Source organism: Microtus oregoni, unplaced genomic scaffold (assembly GCF_018167655.1).
Source record: "Microtus oregoni isolate MIOR12 unplaced genomic scaffold, Mior012 000006F_ref0000085, whole genome shotgun sequence".
In the NCBI taxonomy this organism is placed as follows: domain Eukaryota; kingdom Metazoa; phylum Chordata; class Mammalia; order Rodentia; family Cricetidae; genus Microtus; species Microtus oregoni.
In genome coordinates, this window is record NW_024543065.1 from 53393281 (window position 1) to 53414443 (window position 21163).

At 49.9% G+C, this 21163-nt stretch overlaps 2 protein-coding genes across 3 annotated transcripts; both read left to right on the plus strand.

Annotated features, from left to right (window-relative positions):
* Positions 1–1285: 1285 nt before the first annotated feature.
* On the plus strand, positions 1286–5429 carry Dmrtc2 (DMRT like family C2). The gene is made up of 8 exons (XM_041654895.1): positions 1286–1509; positions 1578–1732; positions 2641–2717; positions 2959–3139; positions 3285–3411; positions 4218–4278; positions 4417–4591; positions 5317–5429. The coding sequence occupies exons 1-8, from the start codon at positions 1286–1288 to the stop codon at positions 5427–5429; spliced, it is 1113 nt and encodes a 370-aa protein (XP_041510829.1).
* Positions 5430–14612: 9183 nt separating this feature from the next.
* Positions 14613–20016, plus strand: Rps19 (ribosomal protein S19). 2 transcript variants are annotated; one of them, XM_041654902.1, is made up of 6 exons: positions 14613–14700; positions 15172–15242; positions 15481–15581; positions 18676–18859; positions 19285–19339; positions 19951–20016. In XM_041654902.1, exons 2-6 carry the CDS (start codon positions 15172–15174, stop codon positions 19975–19977), a joined length of 438 nt encoding a protein of 145 aa, XP_041510836.1. In that variant the 5' UTR covers positions 14613–14700; the 3' UTR covers positions 19978–20016. The 2 variants fall into 2 exon arrangements, with proteins under 2 accessions (XP_041510836.1, XP_041510837.1); XM_041654903.1 differs by lacking the exon at positions 14613–14700 and adding an exon at positions 14851–14906.
* The last annotated feature ends 1147 nt before the right edge of the window (positions 20017–21163 follow it).

Consider the following 21163-nt stretch of genomic DNA (forward strand, 5'->3'; position numbering starts at 1 on the left):
TCTGCCTCCCAAATGCTGGGACTAAAGGCATGTGCCCCCACCGCCCAACCCAATAACCATTTTGTAAAAGCAGATCCCCTCTAGTGAAAATGGGATAGGAAATCCCTTGAGAATAATATTGTGCCTGAGGAGTACAGAAACAAAGCTGGCCTTGGTGACAGACACCTTTAACCCCTGCACTCTGGAAGCAGGAGCAGATGGGTCTCTATGAGTTTAAGTCCAACCTGGTCTACACCGTGTTCCAGTCCAGCCAGGAATACACACATAGTGAGGGCTTGTCTCAAAAATAATTAATTAACTAATTGATTATTTTTAAAAAATCGGGGCTGAGGAGAAGGCTCAGTCAATAGTGCCTTGGGCACATGCCCGAGTACCTGAGTTCAGGTCCCCCCATTAAAAGCTGGGTGCAGGGGCTGGAGAGATGGCTCAGAGGTTAAGAGCATTGCCTGCTCTTACAAAGGTCCTGAGTTCAATTCCCAGCAACCACATGATGGCTCACAACCATCTGTAATGAGGTCTGGTGCCCTCCTCTGGCCTGCACTACAGACAGAATATTGTATACATAATAAATAAATAAATATTAAAAGCTGGGTGCAATGACCTGCCTGTAACCCTACCACTAGGGATGGGAGCTGCAACAGGTGGATCTCTAAAGCTCATTGGCCAGCCAGTCTAGCTAAAGCTGTGAGCTTCAGATTCAGTAAGATGGCCCTGCCTGGGGGAAAAAAATCAAAGTGGAACACAATGGACAAAAGCTATCTAACAATGTCGACCTCTGGACTCCACACATAGGTGCATGAATCCACGCACACACTCCTAAAACCCACGCCCGATCATAGTGATGGCATACAAAGAGCAGAAGGACATGACTAGCACAGGTGGGGCTGAGGACTGAGTAGCCACGTAAGAATGTTTTTAAGGACCGGATAAATGCAAAGAGGTACGATGGCGGGTGTTGAAGAGGATGCCCGGAAACCTGTTTGGGAGGATAAGCATCCTTGAGAGCTCTGGGAGGGCAAACATATCTATGCCTGAAGCTGGCATTCAGCACGACAAAAGAGGAGGATGTTTGTGTTGAGCAAATACTTGAGAAAGAAGAGAGTAGTTTCTGGGAAAGGAGAGTCTATGAGAAAGGTTATGGGCTGAAGAGAGGCGAAGCAGGGAGAAAGCTGGGTCCTGAGAGGGACAAGATGAATGAGCACAGATGTGGCTTCCCAAAAGCAGAAGGGCTGGTTAGGACAGAGCCTATGTGACTGTCCTGAGCCACCGCTCCTGCTCTAGATCCATGGACCCCAGTGAAGCACCTGCTCTCCAGCACTGCTCTGCTGACTGTTCCCCGGGGAGTGAGGACAGAGTCCCCCAGAGCACAGAGCTCATTCCCAGGAGACCTGTCAGTCGCTCTCCGACCTGTGCCCGCTGTCGGAACCATGGAGTCACAGCTCATCTCAAGGGCCACAAGCGCCTCTGCCTCTTTCAGGCTTGCGAGTGTCACAAATGTGTCCTTATCCTGTGAGTATAAGGTTTGGGCGGGGGAAGGGGAATGGCTCTCCGCCAGAAGGCTGACGTCTGACTCTTAGGGAACGACGGAGAGTCATGGCTGCCCAAGTGGCCTTGCGTAGGCAGCAGGAGGCTCAGCTAAAGAGGCACCTGGCTCAGGGCCTGATGAAAGGGACAACCCCTCTGAAAGCTCCCCTCCGTGTCAAGAAGGGAGCCATTCGACCAGGGGTCCCTTGTGAGTGTCTCTGGCTGGGGATGGGACAGGGATTTGGGTATAGTAAGAGTAAGGACTTGCATCCCTGGCCTTAAACTCAGTCAGCATGTGGCCTTGGGCAAGGTGTTTCCTCTCTCTGGGCCTCATCCTGTCCAACTGTCTGTCAACTGTACTGAAGGGCCTGGGGATGTGAGGGAGCAGTCAAGAGCGCCAGAGCGGGCCGCTGGCTCTCCAGGCAGCTCACCACATCTGTAGAGCGGCTCCAGAACCTATCGCCTTTTGGCTCAGCAGATACCGTGCACAGATGGGGCACAGACATACATGCAGGCAAAACACTCATAAGAATAAATAAAATTTTATTTTAAAATGTGGGCAAGGGTGCAGTGACAACTGAAGATAGAAAATGGGGGATGGGAACAGTGGGGTGGGTCAGTGTAAAGGTACTTGCTAAACAAACCTGGTGACCTGAGCTTGATCCTCAGAGCCTACATAAAGGTCAAAGGAGAGAACTGACTCCCCAGAATTGCCCTGTGGCCTACACACACACACACACACACACACACACACACACACACCATGTCACACAAACAAGAAGTTAAAAAGAGAGCCGAGGAGTGGGGCATGGTGAGCATGTCTGTAACTCCAGCCCTGGAGAAAGAAGAGGAGAGTGAGTTGGAAGCCAACCTGAGCTACCAAACTAGATGCTGTCTTGAGGAGAAGGTGGAAGGGCTGGGAAAGAGAAGCAAAGCCACAGAACAGACCGGGGCATGATAGCATATGGAGGAAGGAGGATCAGGGATTCAAAGTCAGCCTGAGCTACATGGAAAAAAAAAAGAATAAAGAAATCAGAGAGAGAAACGAGAACTTAGCTGAAGTTGGGATAGGATAGGGGTCAGGAAAGGGGTGAATCTCTCCCTGGTTCCTCACAGCTGGAAAGGAGAACATAGCACCCCAGCCTCAGAGTCCCCATGGAGCAGTCCCACTGGTGCTGACACCCCCTGGGAAGGTAAGGAGACGGGGTCCTGAGGGATGGCTCCTCGCCTGCCTCCTGCCTGGACTGTCCCCTCTGTGCTCTCTGCACTGGCTTCCACTGACTTGTCGTTGCTCTTCAGTGACTCACCTGGGACCTATGGGAGAAAAAAGATGGGACTTTAAGAGCTGCCCATAGCTTCGGGTCCTGCCCTCATCCTGGAGCATGCTTGCTTCTGCAGGCTCATGCCCCTGCCCTGGGCCCTCTCCCCTTACAGGAGAACTATGGGCCTCTGCTGCTCAGCCGCCCCCAGGAAGCTTTGCCTTTGCCCTGGACTCCAGTGCCTCCTGGGCCTTGGGGCCCTGGACACTGGCTGCCACCAGGCCTCTCAATGCCACCTCCAGTAGTGTGCCGCCTGCTGTGCCAGGAGCCTGCTGTCCCTCTGCATCCCTTCCCTGGTAAGACATCCTCCTGGTACTCGACAGATATCTGAATGCTAGGTTGCCGCCACAGCAGAAAAGGGAGAGGAAACGGACATGTGGGAAGAGGAAGGACATCCACGGTCTCTGCGCCCATCCTTTCTGCTTCTCTTGCCCTCCGTAGGCTTTGACCCTGGCACGTCTCTCCGGCTGCCCACTCATGGAACCCTCCCAACCTGCCCAGGATCTCGCTCAGTGCTGGCAGCTCCACTTTCTGGAGAGCCCCAAGGACCCCCTAACCTGCCTCACACGTAAGTAGGAACACAACAGAAGAAAATTCCTAGCCAAGTGTGATGGCGCACAGCTGTAATCCCAGCACTGGGAGGTTGAGCCAGAAATGGCAGGGTTCCAGGGTAATTTTCAGCTACACTACACAAAGTCAGCCTGGGCTACATAAAATTCTTAACTTAAAAAAAAGAGGGGGGCTGGAGAGATGGCTCAGTGGTTAAGAGTATTGCCTGCTCTTCCAATGGTCCTGAGTTCAATTCCCAGCAACCACATGGTGGCTCACAACCATCTGTAATGAGGGCTGGTGCCCTCTTTTGGCCTGCAAGCATACACGCAGAAAGAATATTGTATACATAATAAATAAATAAAATATTTAAAAAAAAAAAAAGGAAAAGGGTCTCAGACTAACTCAAGCTAACAGGCAGGCAGATCTCAACTGTTCTACTGTTTCCTGAGAGGCACTGACAATATTCGCACCTCTCAGAGCCTGTTTTAATATCAGTAATTTCTAGTAATCTCTTGTCTGGGGTTGTCATAATAATAACACCTAGTACGTGCCCTGACCTTGAACAATATGGCTAAAAGCTGGACTGGAGAAAGCAGGCTAGTGAAGCAGACAAGAATCCCAGTCCCCCTGGGTGTTTTATCTGCTTTTGGAAACCTGACACCATTGGTTCTCTATGATCTTCACAGTAGTGTGGGAGGAGAAACCTGGGCGAGATTCTCATTTTATAGAAAGCAAAGCCCACGGAGTCCAGTGGCCAGCCTGGAACTTTTTCCCCAGGTCAGAATGCCCCACCCACTTCCCATGTGTCTCTCCTTTTTCCAGATGTTCAACTCTGATACTCCAGTCCTGCGGAGCCCCAGACTCTCTCCTGCTACAGCCACAGGTCTTGGCAAAGAAATGGTCTCCATGGGCCTGGGGGGAGGCTGGACCTGCAGAAGGGGAAAGCAGGTGGCTGAAGGAAGCACTTGCAGGGTGTGTGGATGTGAGGGTTCCCAGTCTGATACTCCCCGCTCCTTCGCAGGCCCCTGGAACCTCTTGCCTGGCCTGGACATCTGGCCCCTCAGAGCGGCAGTTACAGCGAGAGGCAGCTGAGGCCCTTGTAGGTCTGAAAGATTCATCCCAGGCTCCCCGCCTGACCCCATCTGTCCCCCCAAACCCTGCCTGGATCTCTCTGCTCCACCCCTGTGGCCCACCAGGTAACTTCCTGGGAAGAGAGAATGAAATAAGATTGGTTGGTAAATGGAAGCCATTAGAATAAGCAGAGGCTAACCAAGATGGCCCAGACATGAGCTGAATGTCCTCAGGTTCAGGTCCCTAAGTTCTCAGCCTGGCCTCTGAGACTGTGGTTGACGTCACTCTTTACCAGTTTTGTTCTAAATGGCAAATTTCCAGTGTCTTGCTATCAAGGAAAACCAGGCTCTTGGTGTAGACTTTCCAGGCTGGCATTTAGAAAGACACTGCAGAGCCTGGTCTCCAGACCCTAGCTTCCTGCTCAAGCCTGGGAAGGGAGAGCAGTAACCAGGGTCTGGACTAGAAAGGCTGATAAACTGCCTCCCAAGAGCTTCCATTCCGCTGGGGAACCTAGAGACCCTCACAAGCTTCAGTGGCAAGACTAGGAGAAATGTGAAGAAGGAGAAAGTTCCAGGGAACAAGCGGTGAAGGCTGAGAATGCCCCTGTCCAATGCAGTGTTGTCTAGAGGGTCTGCTGGAAATGGGAGGGATGAGGCTGGGGTCTTCTGAGTATAGAGATGTGGCTTTTGAGTCTGGACCAGAGCTGTACAAAGGGGACCAGGGCAATGTTCAGAGCCAGACAAAGCATGATAGCTTTGGTGTGGGCTGGAGAGGCAGGCATAGACCACGGAAGGAGTGAGGGGCAGTGGGTTGGATTTGACCCGAGCCTGCCAGTTCCTGTCTGCCACAGCTCCTCCTGGGGGAAGAGGATTCCAGCCTGTCGGCCCACCTCTCAGGCCCAGTCCAGCTTCCTCTGTCTCTCTGCACATTGGGCGTCTGGGATCCATCTCCCTCCTCAGCTAGAAACCAAGATGGAGGCTGCCTCACTAGGACAAAGAGACGACAAACTGCAGGCACTGCATATTTGGTATTTTATTTATGCATTTTGCATAGGATTTAATGTAATGCAAGCTTCAGCCTTTTTTTAAAGCTTTCCAGTTCCTTTTGTAGTGTGGGTATTTCCTTGCCTGGAGGTGGATGTTCTCATAGCCCTTTTTAAGTCCCTCAATGGAGGCAGCTGGGCAGTTGGAGGACCCATATCTAAATACATTTTTGCATGAGTTTATGTTCTATATATGCCTATATGCTCACGTCTGTCTCTGCATGTAAAAATACAAGAATATGTTCACATTGTATGTAGTTTTCTGTAAGAAATAAACCTTTGCTGTTTAAGCCATCAAGATACAGAGTTTACCCTGATTGACAGGACTATTTGACTCCCATCTCAAAATAGAAGTCATCTACTTAATAACTACCACAGACCTAGGCACTGTAATCCCAGCACTCACTGGCCGAGGTAGGATCGCTTATGACATATCTATAAGCAACAACAAAGTAAAAAAACATAAACTTGGACTTCTAGTTATGCCCTCATAAGAATAACAGAGAGGGGATAGAGAGGTGGCTCAGTGGTTAAGAGCATGGGCTGCTCTTCCAGAGGATCCAGGTTCAATTCCCAGCACCTACATGGCAGCTCACAGCTGTCTGTAACTCCTGTTCCAGAGGATCCCACACCTCACCTAGACATGCATGTGGAAGAGTAGCAGAGGAAGGTGCTGGGGAATCACTAATGCGGTGATTAATCCACTGCTCTGTACCAAGTATACCCTGTTTCCTGCTAGCCAGAGAGCCACAGATTAAGATGACACCTAACTGGGGCAGGGAGACCAAATAAAGGAGTGAAGACAGCCCAGTGGAGACTGGGAAACAGATTGTATGTCTTACCTACAGGCAGTCTTCTCTAGCCTCGTGGATAATTCCCGGCAGAAACCTGGCCTCAGTGTTGCCACATCCTCTGGTTTTTCGAGGGAAATTAGGGAACTGTGTTTCTGTGTCCAACATCTTATAGTAATTCTCAAACATTGGTATAGCCTTCTTTAAATGTTATATTGGCCAGATAACATAGCTTACAGTCAACTTTGGCCAATAGAATACTAATTTGATACTAATCTAACATGACATTTTCCGGATGGGAAAATTGAAGCCAAGCAGGACAGCAAGAACCAAGTTAGTTTTTATCAAGGATCTTCCTAACTAGGAAGATTCACTGTTTTCTTAAAATAATCCATTAGAGGGGCCAGGCCTGTAGTGCAGTGGCACAGTGCTGCCGGAACGATGAGGCCCGGGGTCAGTACCCGGCGTCTCACACAATATATCAACCAGCAAATGCAAGACTTGGTCAAAAACTAGAGAATGCTTTCTAATTGTTGAGTCCCAACAGCAACTCTGTAATCTATACTAAAAAGGGAAAGTATTAGCCCAGCAGGTCAAGGGAATTCTCCAGAAAACAATCTAAATTCCTCCTTGTTGCTAGGCCTTGACATTTTATAAAGCACGGAATGAAGGATTTGAGGCTACAGGGAACACACATCCGGCGGAAGCAGTTCTCACAAGTGTCTCTCCCTTTTTCTACCAAAGTTGTCATTGTATAATGTTTTGGGTTGGTGTCCTCATTTGCCTTCCATTGCTGTGATAAACACCATGACCAAAGTAACTTGAAGAGAGGCTACTTGACTGACATGTCTGAACCTCAGTCAGTCTCTGAAGGAAGTCAGAGCAGGAGCCTGGAGGCAGGTTCTGAAGCAGAGGCTATGGAGGGGCACTGCTCACTGACTTGTTCATCATGATGTGTCCAGTCTACTTTATTTTAAATTGTTTGTTTTTATTTTATGTGCATTGGTGTTTTGCCTGCATGTATGTCTGTGTGAAGGTGTACCGATCTTAGAATTACAAACAGTTGTTAGCTGACGTGTGGGTGCTGGGAATTGAACTCGGGTCCTCTGGAAGAGGAGCCAGTGCTCTTAACTGCTGAGCCATCTCTCCAGTCCCTCAGTCTGCTTTCTTACACACGAGGACCACCTGCCCAGGGTTAGGAACACACACAGTAGGCTGGGCCCTCCCACTTCAATAATTACTTAAGAAGCTGCCCCAAGGACTTGCTGCAGATCAGCCTGATGGGGCCATTTTCTGAACTGAGGGACCTTCTTCCCAGATGACTCCAGCTTGTGTCAAGTTGACAAATAACTGGTACAACTGACCCCTTGTCAACTTGACGCACACACACACGCCACTATTTAACAATTTCCTTTCTTGCTTATCCTCAAGATCTCATGTTAATATTAATATCACAGTGCAAAACACAGTCCAATTTGTTTGTTTGTTTTGCAAAACAGGGTTTTTCTGTGTAGCCCTGACTGCCCTGGGTCTCACTCTGTAGACCAGGCTGGCCTCAAACTCAGAAATCCACCTACCTCTGCCTCCTGAGTGCTGAGTTTAAAGATGTAAGCCACCACACCTGGCATACAGTCTATTTAAAGACTTTTTTTTCTTGTTTATGTGCAATGGTCTTTTGCCTGCCTTTATGTCTGTGCACTGTGTGCATGCAGTACCCAAGGATGCCAGAAGAGGATATCGGTTCCTCTGGACCTGGAATTAGAGTTGGCTGTGAGCTGCTGTGTGGGTGCTAGGAATTGAACTCCGGGATCTTCTGAAACTGCAGCCAATGTGCTTAACTGTACCAGTTCTCCAGGCCCCATTGGTTGGATTTGAGATAGGAGCTAGCTCTAGCCTGGTTGACTTCAAACACATTTTGTGAGCCAGGCTAGCTTCAAATTCGTGGCACTCTTCCTACCCCAGCTTACTGAGTACTGGAATTACAAGGTCCCTATAAGCCACCAGACCCAGCTAATAACAGAGCATCTGTTTGCTAGTCCTTGGCTGTGGAGCCCTCTTGGAGTCCTTGCAAACAGGACCCCTGGTGAGCTATTGCAGCACTAGGAAGACGTGGGGTGCCTGTCCTTCCTCCTGTGGGTGGGGAGCTCAGAGCTCAGCAACATACCTGATAACTGACTGTTCTTCTGGCATTACCTGCATCACTCTTTTTACTCAAGATGATGAATGATGGTGGGACCCAACAACACCCTGTTCTCTTAATTCGAGGCCTTGAGAAGATGGGCTATTCCTTCTCCACAGCAGACTGCAGAATAAAGAACTGCAGCACTAATCGGGGACACTGTAAGAGAACAAAAGACTACAGCCAGCCTCACACCTTTTGTCCCTCCCTAGTTATAACTTAGATATACGATTGCCCTTTAATAGACCTGCCTAAGCCTGGCTAGCAGTGCCTAGTTCTTCCAGTGACAGATGACTGAGCCCAAGAGTCACAGAGCAACGGGGAAGCGCTGAAAACGCACCTCTCTAAGACGGTGCTGCTAGGGCTGACCAAGGTCACACAGCCAAAAAAGATAAAAGAAAAGGGTGGTGTAAAAAAGGAACAGGACACAGGGTAGTGACAGGAGAGCCACAGTGGGAAGGCTCAGGGGGAAAGTGCTGGCTACTGTGACCAAGGAAGCTGGAAGGTGAGAACAGCTCCAGGACGTTTGTTATCCTCTGACCTCCACACTGCTGCACGGACCTGACACACACACACACACACACACACACACACACACACACACATCCGCTAGCTAATTAAAAGAAAAAGAAGCTGATTATACTAGTGTAACTCAGCAGTTAGCTGGGGCATACATCTTTTAAATAAATTAATGAATGGCAGGGAAGGGAGCAGAGAGGAGGCCAACCAATCATTCAAGTCATGTGAACCCCCAAACGCTCCCTAAGGAAGTGCTGCAAATCTGCAGAGGTCAGCCTTGAGAACAGGGAAGACTTAAGAATTTAGCTTTGTGTGGTGACCCATGCTTTTCATCCTCACACTCCCTCCTTCCGGGAGGAAGAAGCAGGTGGACCTCTATGAGTTCGCAGCCAGCCTGGTCTATACAGTCCCGGGCTAGCCAGGGTTACATACTGAGACTGTGCTGAAAGCTGGGCATGGTCTCGTGTGCGCACACGCGTGCATGTGCACACACACACACACACACACACACACACACTCACACACACGAACTGCTCTCGTTTTCATTTTCCAACTCCCTTCACCTGCTGCTGAGGAGGCACCAGGGTCCTGGCCCTAAGCATCCCTGAAGTTTCGGCCAGTGGACTGTGAACACCGGTTTCCTGTCCTGCTCCCTAAGGTTGCCTGATCTGAGCTTTTGTCTCAACCTCTCTTAATACTCTACAGAAATGACAATAAGTTTCCAACCAGGAAGTGCCCTCCTCGCTCTTCTCCACACAAGACTCCTCCCCACAACAGCCCTGGTTTTGTTTCAAGGGCACATTTCACATTCTGTCCTTTGACTATCCATATTCTGGTCACTCTAGCCCTACAGGAACCTGACCTGCTTCTGACCACACTTATAGTCCAGGCAGGAAAATGACCTCATGACACCTACTCCATCCTCATTCCTGGTTCGCGTAGACTCATCTCTTAACCCGTCTGCTTGCGTAGCTAGCTTTGCAACCCTATGCTCAAGCTCCATAGCAGGCAACCATGCCTGTGTAGACTCTCATGGGATCCGGAGCTCAAGCTCCATAGCAGGCAACCATGCCTGTGTAGACCCTCATGGGATCCGGAGCTCAAGCTCCATAGCAGGCAACCATGCCTGTGTAGACCCTCATGGGATCCGGAGCTCAAGCTCCATAGCAGGCAACCATGCCTGTGTAGACCCTCATGGGATCCGGAGCTTTTCCCAAAAGCACGATCTATCTTTTATCCCACCAATACCTGTGTTAAGCTTTTCAGACCTTTATGTTCCCTGGAGGTACAGACTTGATCATGCTAAGCTGTGCTAGTATCACTGTATTAGTGTCCATCTATGTCCCCAACCCCCAGAATAGTTATCCAAAGAGGACAGGCCTATTGTGGACTTCCTCTCTGGGGCACTCAAAATGAATGGCCGACTAAACAGGTTCTGTCCAGTCCCTTAGGAATGGTGCTCCTGCCCTCGGGCCATTCTTTTCCATTTTGCTTACTCTTAGTTTTACAGAAAGCAGTGTTTCCAATCACTACGGAGTAGGGGCTGAGGAACAGCCTACAGAATGTGAAAAAATATGTTTGCCAAGTACACATTAGACAGAGAATGCAAGGAGAGACAGGCCAGTGGTTGAGAACACTGGCAGCTCTTCCAGAGGACTGTATTTGAGTTCCAGCAGCCACATGGCCACTTACAACTGTCACATAACTCCAAGTCCAGGAGGTCTAACACCTGTTTCTGGCCTTTATAGATACCAGGCACACGTCATACACAGATGTACTTGCAGGCAAACTCCCATACACACAAATAATTAAATAAAACAGAGAAAACTGCATTGAGTGGCTGAAAAGATGTCCAAGTGGTTGCCATACAAGCATGAGGATCTGAGTTTGAATCCCCACAACCCAGGTGAATCCAGGTGTTGTAGTGCACATCTGTAACCCCAGAGATCACACTGCAAGATGGAAAGCAGAGGGTCTCCAGAAGCTCGTGAGTTAGCTAACCTGGTGTATGCAGCAAACGGTGAACGATACCGCCTCTAACGAGGTGCAAGGTGAGGACCGATACTGGAGATTGTCTTCTGATTGACACACCACTTGCACATACACACACAGACACATATATGTACACACATGCGGCACACACACCACACAAAACCACACTGAGATTCTATTTCACCCCAGTCAAGACAGTTATTGTGGTAGTTTGAGTGACAAAGTTCCCCTATAGTCTTGGACATTAGAACACTTGGTCCCCAGTTGATGGCACTGTTTGGGGAGGTTTAAGTGGTGCAGACCTTTCTGGAGGAAGTATGCGACTAGGGGTAGACTTTGAAGGTAAAAGTCTCCCGCCACATCCAGTTAGCACTCTGTTTTGTGCTTATTTTGAAAATGTAGCTCTTAGCTTTCTGTTCCTGCCACCATACCTGCCTGATGTCATGATGGACTTTTAACCCTCTGGAACCGTAACCCAAATAAACTCTTTCTTCTATAGGGTACCTTGACCATGGTGTTTTATCACAGCACCAAAATCATAGTTAATTACTGCTATAACCAAGAAAATTAATAATAATACATGCTGATGAAGATGTGGAGAAAGAACACCCCACTCGCAGTTGGAAGAAATAAGCTTGTCCAGCTGCAGAAGGCTCTGGTGGTAAAAAGCACTTGTTGATTTTGCAGAGGACCTAGGTTCAGTCCAGAGCCCACCTGGTGACTCACAACCGTCACAGCTCCAGCTCCAGAGAATCAGGTGTCCTCTTCTGACATCCACCAAGCATGCCTGTGGTGTACACAGACACATGCAGCAAAACACGTATACATACATGAAATAATAAATCTAAAACAAGTTTAAAAATGAAAACTAAAACTACTATATGGACCTGCTATGTGTTGGGTATTTAAGTCAACAGACCACAGAGATACTTGCATATGTATATGTATAGCTGCACTGTAGATTTCCAACTCAGAGGAACAGATGAAGTGTGGCATGTATAAGCAGTGAAAAATCTTGAAGCCGTAAGGAAGTAATGAAGCAGGGCGGTGGTGGCACATGCCTTTAATCCCAGCACTCAGGAGGCAGAGGCAGGCGGATCTCTGTGAGTTTGAGGCCAGCCTGGTCTATAGAGTGAGTTCCAGGCCAGTCAGAAAACCTGTCTTTTTTTTTTTTAATTTTCGAGACAGGGTTTCTCCGTAGCTTTTTGGTTCCTGTCCTAGAACTAGCTCTTGTAGACCAGGCTGGCCTTGAACTCACAGAGATCCACCTGCCTCTGCCTCCCAAGTGCTGGGATTAAAGGCAGGCGCCACCACCGCCCGGACCCAGAAAACCTGTCTTAAAAACAAAAACAAACAAACACAAAGTAATGAAGTCCTAATGATTCCAGGGAAATGAAACGAACTGGAAGCCAGCCAGACTGAGAAAGACAAAAACTGCATATGTACAGAACTTAGATTTAAAATTATGTTTTTGTACTTGTATGTGGGAGAGGAGTCATGAAGTTAGAAGGCAGGTCCCAAGGGGGAGGAAGAAATCTGAAGGAGGTGGAAAGTATGCCAATGGATTCCATGTAACAGGAGCACAGAATGGGTACTCTCTAGCTGGAGAAAGGGAGCCAGCAGGAGTGGTTAGGAGCAAGGAGAATGAAGGAGACAGTAAAATAACACATGCGCATGAAAATGCCATGATGGAGGCCTGGAAAATTAATGAAAAAGCAAGTTTCCATATATCAGCCCTCCCTCCTATAGCCTCTCCCTCTACCAACCCAACAGCAAAGCATGCATCTACGACAACTGCAGAATCCACACGGATTCATTGTGACCAGACACCAGACAGAAACAACTTGAAAGTTTATTTTTGCCTCAGTTTGGGGGGGGGGGTAGTTTATTGTCACATGCCCTAGGGCAAGTCACTGTTGTGCTGGGTGTGTTCTGCTGAGAGAGGACCCAGGCAAGATTCAGTCCCCAGCTGCTCACCTCTCCCACCTCTCACCAGTGACCTCCTGTAATGAATCCATCAAGGCATTAATTCATTGAGTAGGTCAGAGTCCTCACAGACATCTCAGAAGTGCACATGACTAATCTTGTAAGTGGATTTTGTATTGATGTTGTTTTGGTTTGGGGATTTTGATACAAAGTCTCCTTACATTTGGCTGGCCAATCTGCCCTCAAATTTGCAGTAATCATCCTGCCTCTGCCTCCTGAGTGTTAGGATTATAGGTGTACATCACTATGCCCACCGATTTCAGTGTTTAAGTTTTTTTAATTTTACATATGTGTATGTGTGTGCACATGCACATACATGCATGTAGATGCCTGAGGAAGCCAGAGGAAAACATCTTATCCCCTGCAGAGGGAATTACAGACGACTATCAGCCACTTCAGTGTGGGTGCTGGGAACTGAACTCAGGTCCTCTGGAAGAGTTGAACCATCTCTCTCCAGCCTGACGGGCTGGAGAGAAAAGGCTTGACGTTTCTCCTGTCTGAAGTATTAATAACTCATTTCTTTTCAGTATCTTTTCTAAATTTTATATAAGTGTGTGTAGAGGGAGGGGGTGTGCGTGAGCACGCGCGATATGTGAACATCTATGTGTCAATGGATGAGTTTATGCAAGTCAGAAGACAAATATCTGTAGCTGGTTCTCTCTCTTTTTTTCCCCACGGTGGGTTACAAGAACCAAACTCAGGTCATCAGGTTTGTATGGCAAGCACTTGGACCTTCTTAAGACACCTCATTGGCCCCCATTCCTTCTTTTATCTTGAATAACATTTAATCGTCTGGATGTACCATAGCTTCAAACATTCAAACATTTTATGCGCGCGCAGGGCCGGTGGGGCAGATGACTAAACTCCGAGCCTGGCATGCAACATTCTTGTAGCGTGAAGCAGGAGGATCGTGAGTTCAGAGACAACCTTGGATAAATACAAAGTTCCAGACTTGGCTAAATGAAGTCCTGTCTCAAAAAACAACAACAAAAATAATAACGTTACACAGATAAACCTGAATGATGACTCTAAAGGGGCAAATGAGGCGAGACTAACGGGTTGAGCAATCGGATTCCAGCGCTAGAAGGCAGAGCGGAACCTCCATCAAGGTCCCGCCCCTGCCTCGTTGTCCCTGCCCTAATCTCCTCCCCCGCTTCCAACGCCTTAGTTTCACTCCGCTAGCGGCAAGCAAGCTGAAGCAATTTCCGCCCAAAGAAGGGTGGGGCTTCCGTGTAGTCCCGGTCTCGCGAATACTAGTGCTAGGACAAAAGGTGGTGATCGCCACATGTCATCCTTGCCTCTTCACTACACTTCCAGTCTCGGTTCCGCCCTTACTACTCCCACTTCCGGCCAAGGAAAACGCCCTTCACGCAGAACCCCGCTTTCCTTCCGCCCTCAGTAGTTTTCGCCACTTCTGTTCCCACCAGACACACGAGGCTCAAACGAAGCCACGTTCTCCTCTCCGGTTTCGCAACACGCACGAAAAAACGGAAAGAGAAAACAGCCCCCCTCCTCTCGTCCCCTGTCCCTTCTCCACCCCTTCCTCTTACAGGACCTCCCATTTTAGGTGGAGACGAAGCCATATTCGCCCTCAGAGAGGCGGAGACGCTGGTCTAGCCGCTCTCGCGAGCACTCCGAACTCTCGCGAGACTCGACGCCCGACTTGTGCGCCCGGGAAACCCCGTCGTTCCCTTTTCCCCTGGCTAGCAGCGCGGAGGCCGCACGGTAAGCGAGAGCTCTGGGTCCTGCTGTGCGCGGGGCCATGGGGCCGGGCTGTCTGGCCCCCAAGAGCTCGTGCCGGGACCGCAGGAAGCCCGGCGCGGGGTCGCTCCGCCCCTTGGAGCCGCGGCCACGTGCGAGCGGCAGGCCCGGACATGCCTGTGGCCACAAATTCGGGAGTCCAAAAGGGGTTATAGGTGGGCAGCGGAGGGGTGAGTGGAATGCCCGGGAACGTGGGCTGAGGGAGAGGGGTATGGAGGAGTCAACCACGCGGTCACCACGCCGGCTTGTGATCCGCATGCTGTGGGCACCCGGGAGCTCTGTTGAACCTGGAAGAGCCGGGCTGCACTTGGCGAAAGGCGGGGAGGATGTTGGGGCTTCGGTCTGGATGGGGGAGTAGCGGGGTTGCTGTTGACCTGGAACCGCGTCAGTGTTTCGAACCAAGCCTCCTATTGACATACTTGCCTTTCCTCCCAGATGCCTGGAGTTACTGTAAAAGACGTTAACCAGCAGGAGTTTGTCAGAGCTCTGGCAGCCTTCCTTAAAAAGTAAGTGTCGGGCCGGAGCTGTGACCCCAAAGTGTGGCTAATCTGAATGGCCTCTTGTTGGGGCCTTTCCTAAATTAGGCCTAGGATGGCCATGTTTCCGTGTTATCCTGTTAGTTCGTATGCTAGCGCCCATCCTGCTTTTTCCGAGCTGGTTCTGTTGACGGGGTATGGTTTCTGGGATAGGAAGAGTTTTATGGAAATTTGTGAAATGTCCTTTTCTCGATTCTTTTGGTCCCAGGTCCGGGAAGCTGAAAGTCCCCGAATGGGTGGACACAGTCAAGCTGGCCAAACATAAAGAGCTTGCCCCCTATGATGAGAACTGGTTCTACACGCGAGCTGGTGAGGACTGGGGACTTTGGCTGGGAATGGGGAGCTGGGTGACCCCAGGCAGGAACCCCTTCCCCTCTCAACTGTGCTGAGACAGACCTCATGCTCTAATAACTATCTCTGAATGTGAAAGGAAACCTGGGAACAAGAAAACTTTATTTTACTTACAGGCGCTCACTTGAGAGTCTGACAGTGTCCATTGTGTAACATTCTAATTCAGATCCATCTCTATCAGATGATTCTCTACTGAAAGATTGGCAAGTTGGGGTGCTGCTCCTTGTTCTCAGAGGGAACTTACGGCTCTGAGCGCCCCAAGAGAAAACTTTTTTCTCTCTGGAGCTATGGGTCCTATTCGGATGTTTTGGTGTTCTGTAAGCTATAGTCTGTGGTTAGCTCTGCAGGGTGGGATCAGTGCTGGGTTGTGCCAAGGTCACAGCATCTATATTGGTCTCTGCTAAGGGACCCCCTACCTGAGAACTCACCGGGTCATAGGAAACACATTGCTCATCACTTCAAAATGTGAAACAGTCTATAAATTTATATTAGCGTTTATTAAGTCAAATGTCCATGGGATCCACTTTGTTTCAGGCTTTGGCATGGGCACAGGGACCATCATGACTCAACACAGCCTCTGAAAACCAAAAGGTCAATTCCACAGTGTGGGAAAAGGTTGGTGCATCCACCTGCCAACGCAATTTTTCTATTTTTTTAAAGGATGAGGGTGATGGAGGGAAGGTGGCTTCCCCGCCTGCAGCAGTGGTGAGGCCTAGCTAAAACAGGCCCTTCTTCCCATCTCAGACATTGGCGGTGCTCCACTTGGTGCAACTCGGATTTGGCATTGCAAGAGGAAGGATAGTGGTTTTCTCTGGGTAGAGTGGTTAGTACACATGTGTTGTGTACCTCCCAGGCAGAATTGGTTGTCTTTTTCAGGGTTGATGGGGGGGGGGGTCATGCATGTCCACCAGTTGATCATGTGACCCTACCACCTTTGTCACTGCTGGCTTGTGTTTGGAGATGGGGTCTTACCGTGTACACCCTGTTTGGCCAGGAATTCGCCAAGAGACCAGGCTGCCCTCTGCCTCCCAGGTGCTGAGGGTTGGGTTTTGGCTCTGTATATGCTAGACGAGCACTCTGGGCTGCATCCCAAGCCTAAAAGTGGGAAGGTATTGGCAATGAATGGAATCTTGCCAGGTGGTGCTTGAGTTTGGGACCAGGTGTGCAGTGGGGTAGCAGGCTCGTGTTTGTTTGGAGGTGAGGAAAGGCTGTGGGTGTGGGGTTCGGAGGTGTGATGGGTTAGGACCAGAAGTTCAGTGACTGAGGAGCCAGTAGGAGGGTGAATTGGGGCTAGGAAAGCAGTTTTTCCTTAGTTTGGCTGAGAAAGGGTCAGGATGAAAGATTACAAGGTTCCTCATCCGACACTTTGACACTGCTGGTGAAGATGGGGCCACCACTCGCACTGCTAAGCTGCGTGCCTCCTGAACTGAGGCCTGCAAATAAGTTCAGATGAAGGACACCAGCCCTTCTGGGGCACAGGTCCCCAGGGCAGTGGGAAGACATTGAGGGCCAACGTCCTGTCTCATTAATCCTCTAAAATTCAGCAACAATTCTGTGGGTTTGCCTAAAGTTGTGTTTTTTTTTTCTTGGCTTTTCGAGACAGGGTTTCTCTGTAGCTTTGGTGCCTGTCCTGGAACTAGCTCTTTTAGACCAGGCTGGCCTCGAACTCACAGAGATCCACCCGCCTCTGCCTCCCGAGTGCTGGGATTAAAAGCTTGCGCCACCACCGCCCGGCTTGCCTAAAGTTTTGCCTTAAAAATGTGCTAGAGCCCAGGGTCTTGTTGAGGAAGAGAGTGAGAAGAAATGAGCTTCATCTTGCTGTTTACAGCCTCTAAATAAGTCCTTTCAAAAATCAGAAGGAAATGCATGCAGATTTGGGGTGGCAGTGAGTGCCTTATAAGTAGCTGATGCTTCTGTGGTACTGAAAAGGACTGTAAATCCCCATTAGAGACGCTGGTGATCTTTGCTGCAGTTTCCTCCCTGCCTGGCCACTGTACCTGTTGGGACAGTTGCTTTCCTTTGGTACTGTTGTGCAGACGCGGGGGTGGGGGGGGGATAGCAGTGCAGGAGATTCAGGCACCTGCTGTGCCCAGGCTAATCTAATCCCTGGTCCGGTGCCCTGAGGAAGAGAGCAGATGGGTGATGATCGGTTCTGGCGTTGGGTAGGGTAGTGGCTGTGGAGCATTTGAGTTGGTCTTAAAGGTGGAGTTGTCTGGTGTCACCTTGCAAGAAGATGGGAAGTGACACCACGTGAGTCTGTCAATCTTGGCAGGTATATGGTTTAAAAAAATATCAGGCTAGCGGCCTTGCTGTGGGAGCAAGGAGAATGAGTACATCAGGGGAGCCCACACAACCTGGCTGGAGTCACTAAAGTAAATTTCTACTTAACCTGGTTGCTCCTGGGTGCCAGAAAAGAGAGGTGGCAGTGGGGCCAGATTTAAAATGACTGCCTGCTTTTGTTTAAGGGGATGAAGATATCCCTGTATTTCCTAGCCAGGTGGCCCAAGTCCCTTGTTTCCTAAATGGTTTTATAAGTGCTCTGCAGGACTATTGAATCTCCTGGGCCCCAGGATCCCCAGGGTCATGTCGCTCCTGAGACTTTTAATTTTCTGCTTGAGAATGAAGGAGAATGCATGATGCAGAGAATGGCAGGCAGCACCAGTCAGCACCTTGGGGCATGGCCTTCAAGGTTTTGCCAAAGCTTGTTTGACAGGCCAGGAGGCTGCCTGCAGGAACAGTCCTGTATCCATGGCTGAGATTTCAAGTTTATGGTACCCACAACAGAACATGACTGCCCTGCCATATCTTGGCCTCGTTCTCTAGGGCTAAGCTATACTGTAAAACAGTCAGTTCCTTCTTCACTGTCCTGCCGCAGGCATGTGGAGATGGTCAGTCACCCTTGGGAAAGTTACAGGGGAGGGAGAACCAGGGATGTCAAGCCCCAGTTCTGGTGCGTGTTCAGTTTGCTCTGTAAAGCCTTGAGACATTGCCTCACTCCCCACGGTGAATGTAGAAAGAATGAGCCTCAGACTCCCTCTTGCCCCACCTCCAGCCTCTACAGCACGGCACCTGTACCTGCGTGGTGGTGCCGGGGTTGGCTCCATGACCAAGATCTATGGAGGACGGCAGAGAAACGGTGTCAGGCCCAGCCACTTCAGCAGAGGCTCCAAGAGTGTGGCCCGCCGCGTTCTCCAAGCCCTGGAGGGACTGAAAATGGTGGAAAAGGACCAGGACGGGTATGCAGGGTTGTGCTGGAATTAGGGTGGTCATTGCCCATTGGTGACTTGTGGTGAAGCTGTTGGGCCTCCCTACAAATGGAAGTACCAGGGCCTTCAGAAAGCAAACCGTGAGGCCCTCACCCAGACCTCTCTGGCTCTGAGAAGGTAATTTAGCGACTGTCCGCTTTCATTAGCCTGCTCGTTAACTTTTCCCAATTGATTTTTCGGGGCTTTTGATCTAATGCTTGCACAAACGACACTCGTCAGCTCCCAGGGGTCTCCCACTCCTGCCTTCCAGCTCCTTAGGATGCAGCTGGCTTGGGCACGAGTGGGGCTTGGCAAGAAGAATGTGGCTTCCTTGCTCGGTGCTTTCTTCTGTCCTCCCCCAAGAGGCGGGGTTGGGCGCTCAGCCAAGAATTAATTTTTCTTTCTCTTTTGCACAGGGGCCGCAAGCTAACACCTCAGGGACAGAGAGATCTGGACAGGATTGCCGGACAGGTGAGGGGTGCACCAGCTCCTTTTTTCCATTGGGACACAGCCAGAGAAGGTCATACTGGGACAGGGAAAAAAAACACTTAAGGTCTAAGGTCTGCTGCATAACCCAGGCTGCCTTGGGTAAACTATACCTGTCTGCACTGTCCCTCCCCTCCATACAGATCACCTTGGTAAAGGATTCTGCCCTAACTTGGTCCTCATACTTACTAGGCACCAGATGCAAGCAGTTTAGGGGAGGTGGAGATTGGGGTGGTAGACTGGTTCAGGCACAGAACGAGTTACTGTAGGGTGACTTCATTCCCACTACCTTTTGGGTTGGGTGATCTCACCCCAAAAAAGCAGAGCCCATGGGGTCTGATAAGGTACCCCCTGCCTGATTTTCTCTGCTACAGACCACCTCTACTGAGGTTCTTGGAAGACTTTAGCTTTGAGCTTGGGATCTCAGTAAAGGGCCGTCTAGACACAAATGTTGGCACAGTGACCTTACCCTTGGGACAGTGACTGTGATCCACAAAGCTGGAGGTGTCTGCAGTAGTGGGGCAGAGGGCGTGACTCTGGGTAGTGAGCCATGACAACGCCTTTAGACCACTCACTGATCCTCTGTCTTCTCACAGGTGGCAGCTGCCAACAAGAAGCATTAGGACAAAGGATGCTGGGTTAATAAATTGCCTCATTCATAATCCTGGTCTGGGTCTGCTTTTGATTTCTTGGTTTTGTTTTTTAATACAGGGCTTCCCTGGGAATCCCAAGACACCAGTAGAGCTGTGGTGTCAGGGCTGGGCTACAGGTGTGTTCCCAAGAAGAGAAAGTTTTGGATTGTGAGAAGGCAGCATAGTGACCTTCCCATCCCCTAGCTGTCCTGCCATCCTCCACTAAGGATGAAAGGTGGATGCTGCAATCCCTGCCTGATGTCATGGTGCCTGTAAGGAGTGTACAGTTGAATATGCTGGGCCTGAGCTCTCCAGAAGGCCAGCCTAGCCCGAGTCATCCTGGCAGCTTCCCGGGTCAATCAGCCCTATCTTAAGGGAGGCTCTGGATTTTGAAATTACATGTCTATGGCTCACCTTCCTCCTCCCCAGTCTGTAACAATCCGCAACATGCCAGGTGAAACTGGCTCCCTGCAGAGGGGACTCTTGAGTTTTCAAGCCACATGAGAACCACCCCTCCCAGGTTGAAACATAGGGACAGGCAGTTTTCTGTGTCCAGCAAGCTTCTTGGGATGGATATCCTACAGCATTTGAAGGGACAAACCCTGGGTAACTGGATGCTTCGAGGCTGTGAGGATGTGGCCTGTGTCAGCCCATGCAGTCCACCTTAAGCCTGAGCTCAGGCAAGACCCTTTCTGTGGTCAAGAGGGAATGTTTTGGCCCCGCTGATTACATGTGTCGGGAAGTTGCTTCGCGGCAGCCACTAGGGGGCAGCCACTACCGAGAAAGTTCTGGCTCGTCTGAGGTTCCCCTAGTAGCAGCTTGGAACTGGAGACCAGCTGTCCTGCCCTCCAAAGGCTGGCACCTCGCAATGTGGGCGGGAGGGGGCAGGTTGTGAAGAGAAGGGGAAGTAAGCTTCTTCAGGGACTACTAAGTGCTCTCTTGGTGATATCACCAAGTTCATAAAAGGGGGTCATTACTACCAAACAGGAGACATGGACTCTTGCTATGTATCAGCTGACCTTGGTCTTGAAGCCCAAGTAATAGTTTTTTAGCGCAATGACCTGGAGCTCCTGGCCCCCTGCTGTGTCCACCTTCAGAGTGCTGGGATTACCATCCTGCACCACTCCTTTGAGCCACTTGGCCTATTTTTAAGTTATGAAATATTTCAGGCATGTAA

Bases quoted from the DNA above. Each gene is read 5' to 3' on its own strand.
- Dmrtc2 (XM_041654895.1), top strand. From the start codon at position 1,286: ATGGACCCCAGTGAAGCACCTGCTCTCCAGCACTGCTCTGCTGACTGT. The intron at 1,733-2,640 runs GTGAGTGTCTCT...GGTTCCTCACAG, and splicing joins CATTCGACCAGGGGTCCCTT to CTGGAAAGGAGAACATAGCA. The intron at 4,592-5,316 runs GTAACTTCCTGG...TGTCTGCCACAG, and splicing joins CCACCCCTGTGGCCCACCAG to CTCCTCCTGGGGGAAGAGGA.
- Rps19 (XM_041654902.1), top strand. From the start codon at position 15,172: ATGCCTGGAGTTACTGTAAAAGACGTTAACCAGCAGGAGTTTGTCAGA. The intron at 15,243-15,480 runs GTAAGTGTCGGG...TTTTGGTCCCAG, and splicing joins CTGGCAGCCTTCCTTAAAAA to GTCCGGGAAGCTGAAAGTCC. The intron at 18,860-19,284 runs GTATGCAGGGTT...TCTTTTGCACAG, and splicing joins GTGGAAAAGGACCAGGACGG to GGGCCGCAAGCTAACACCTC.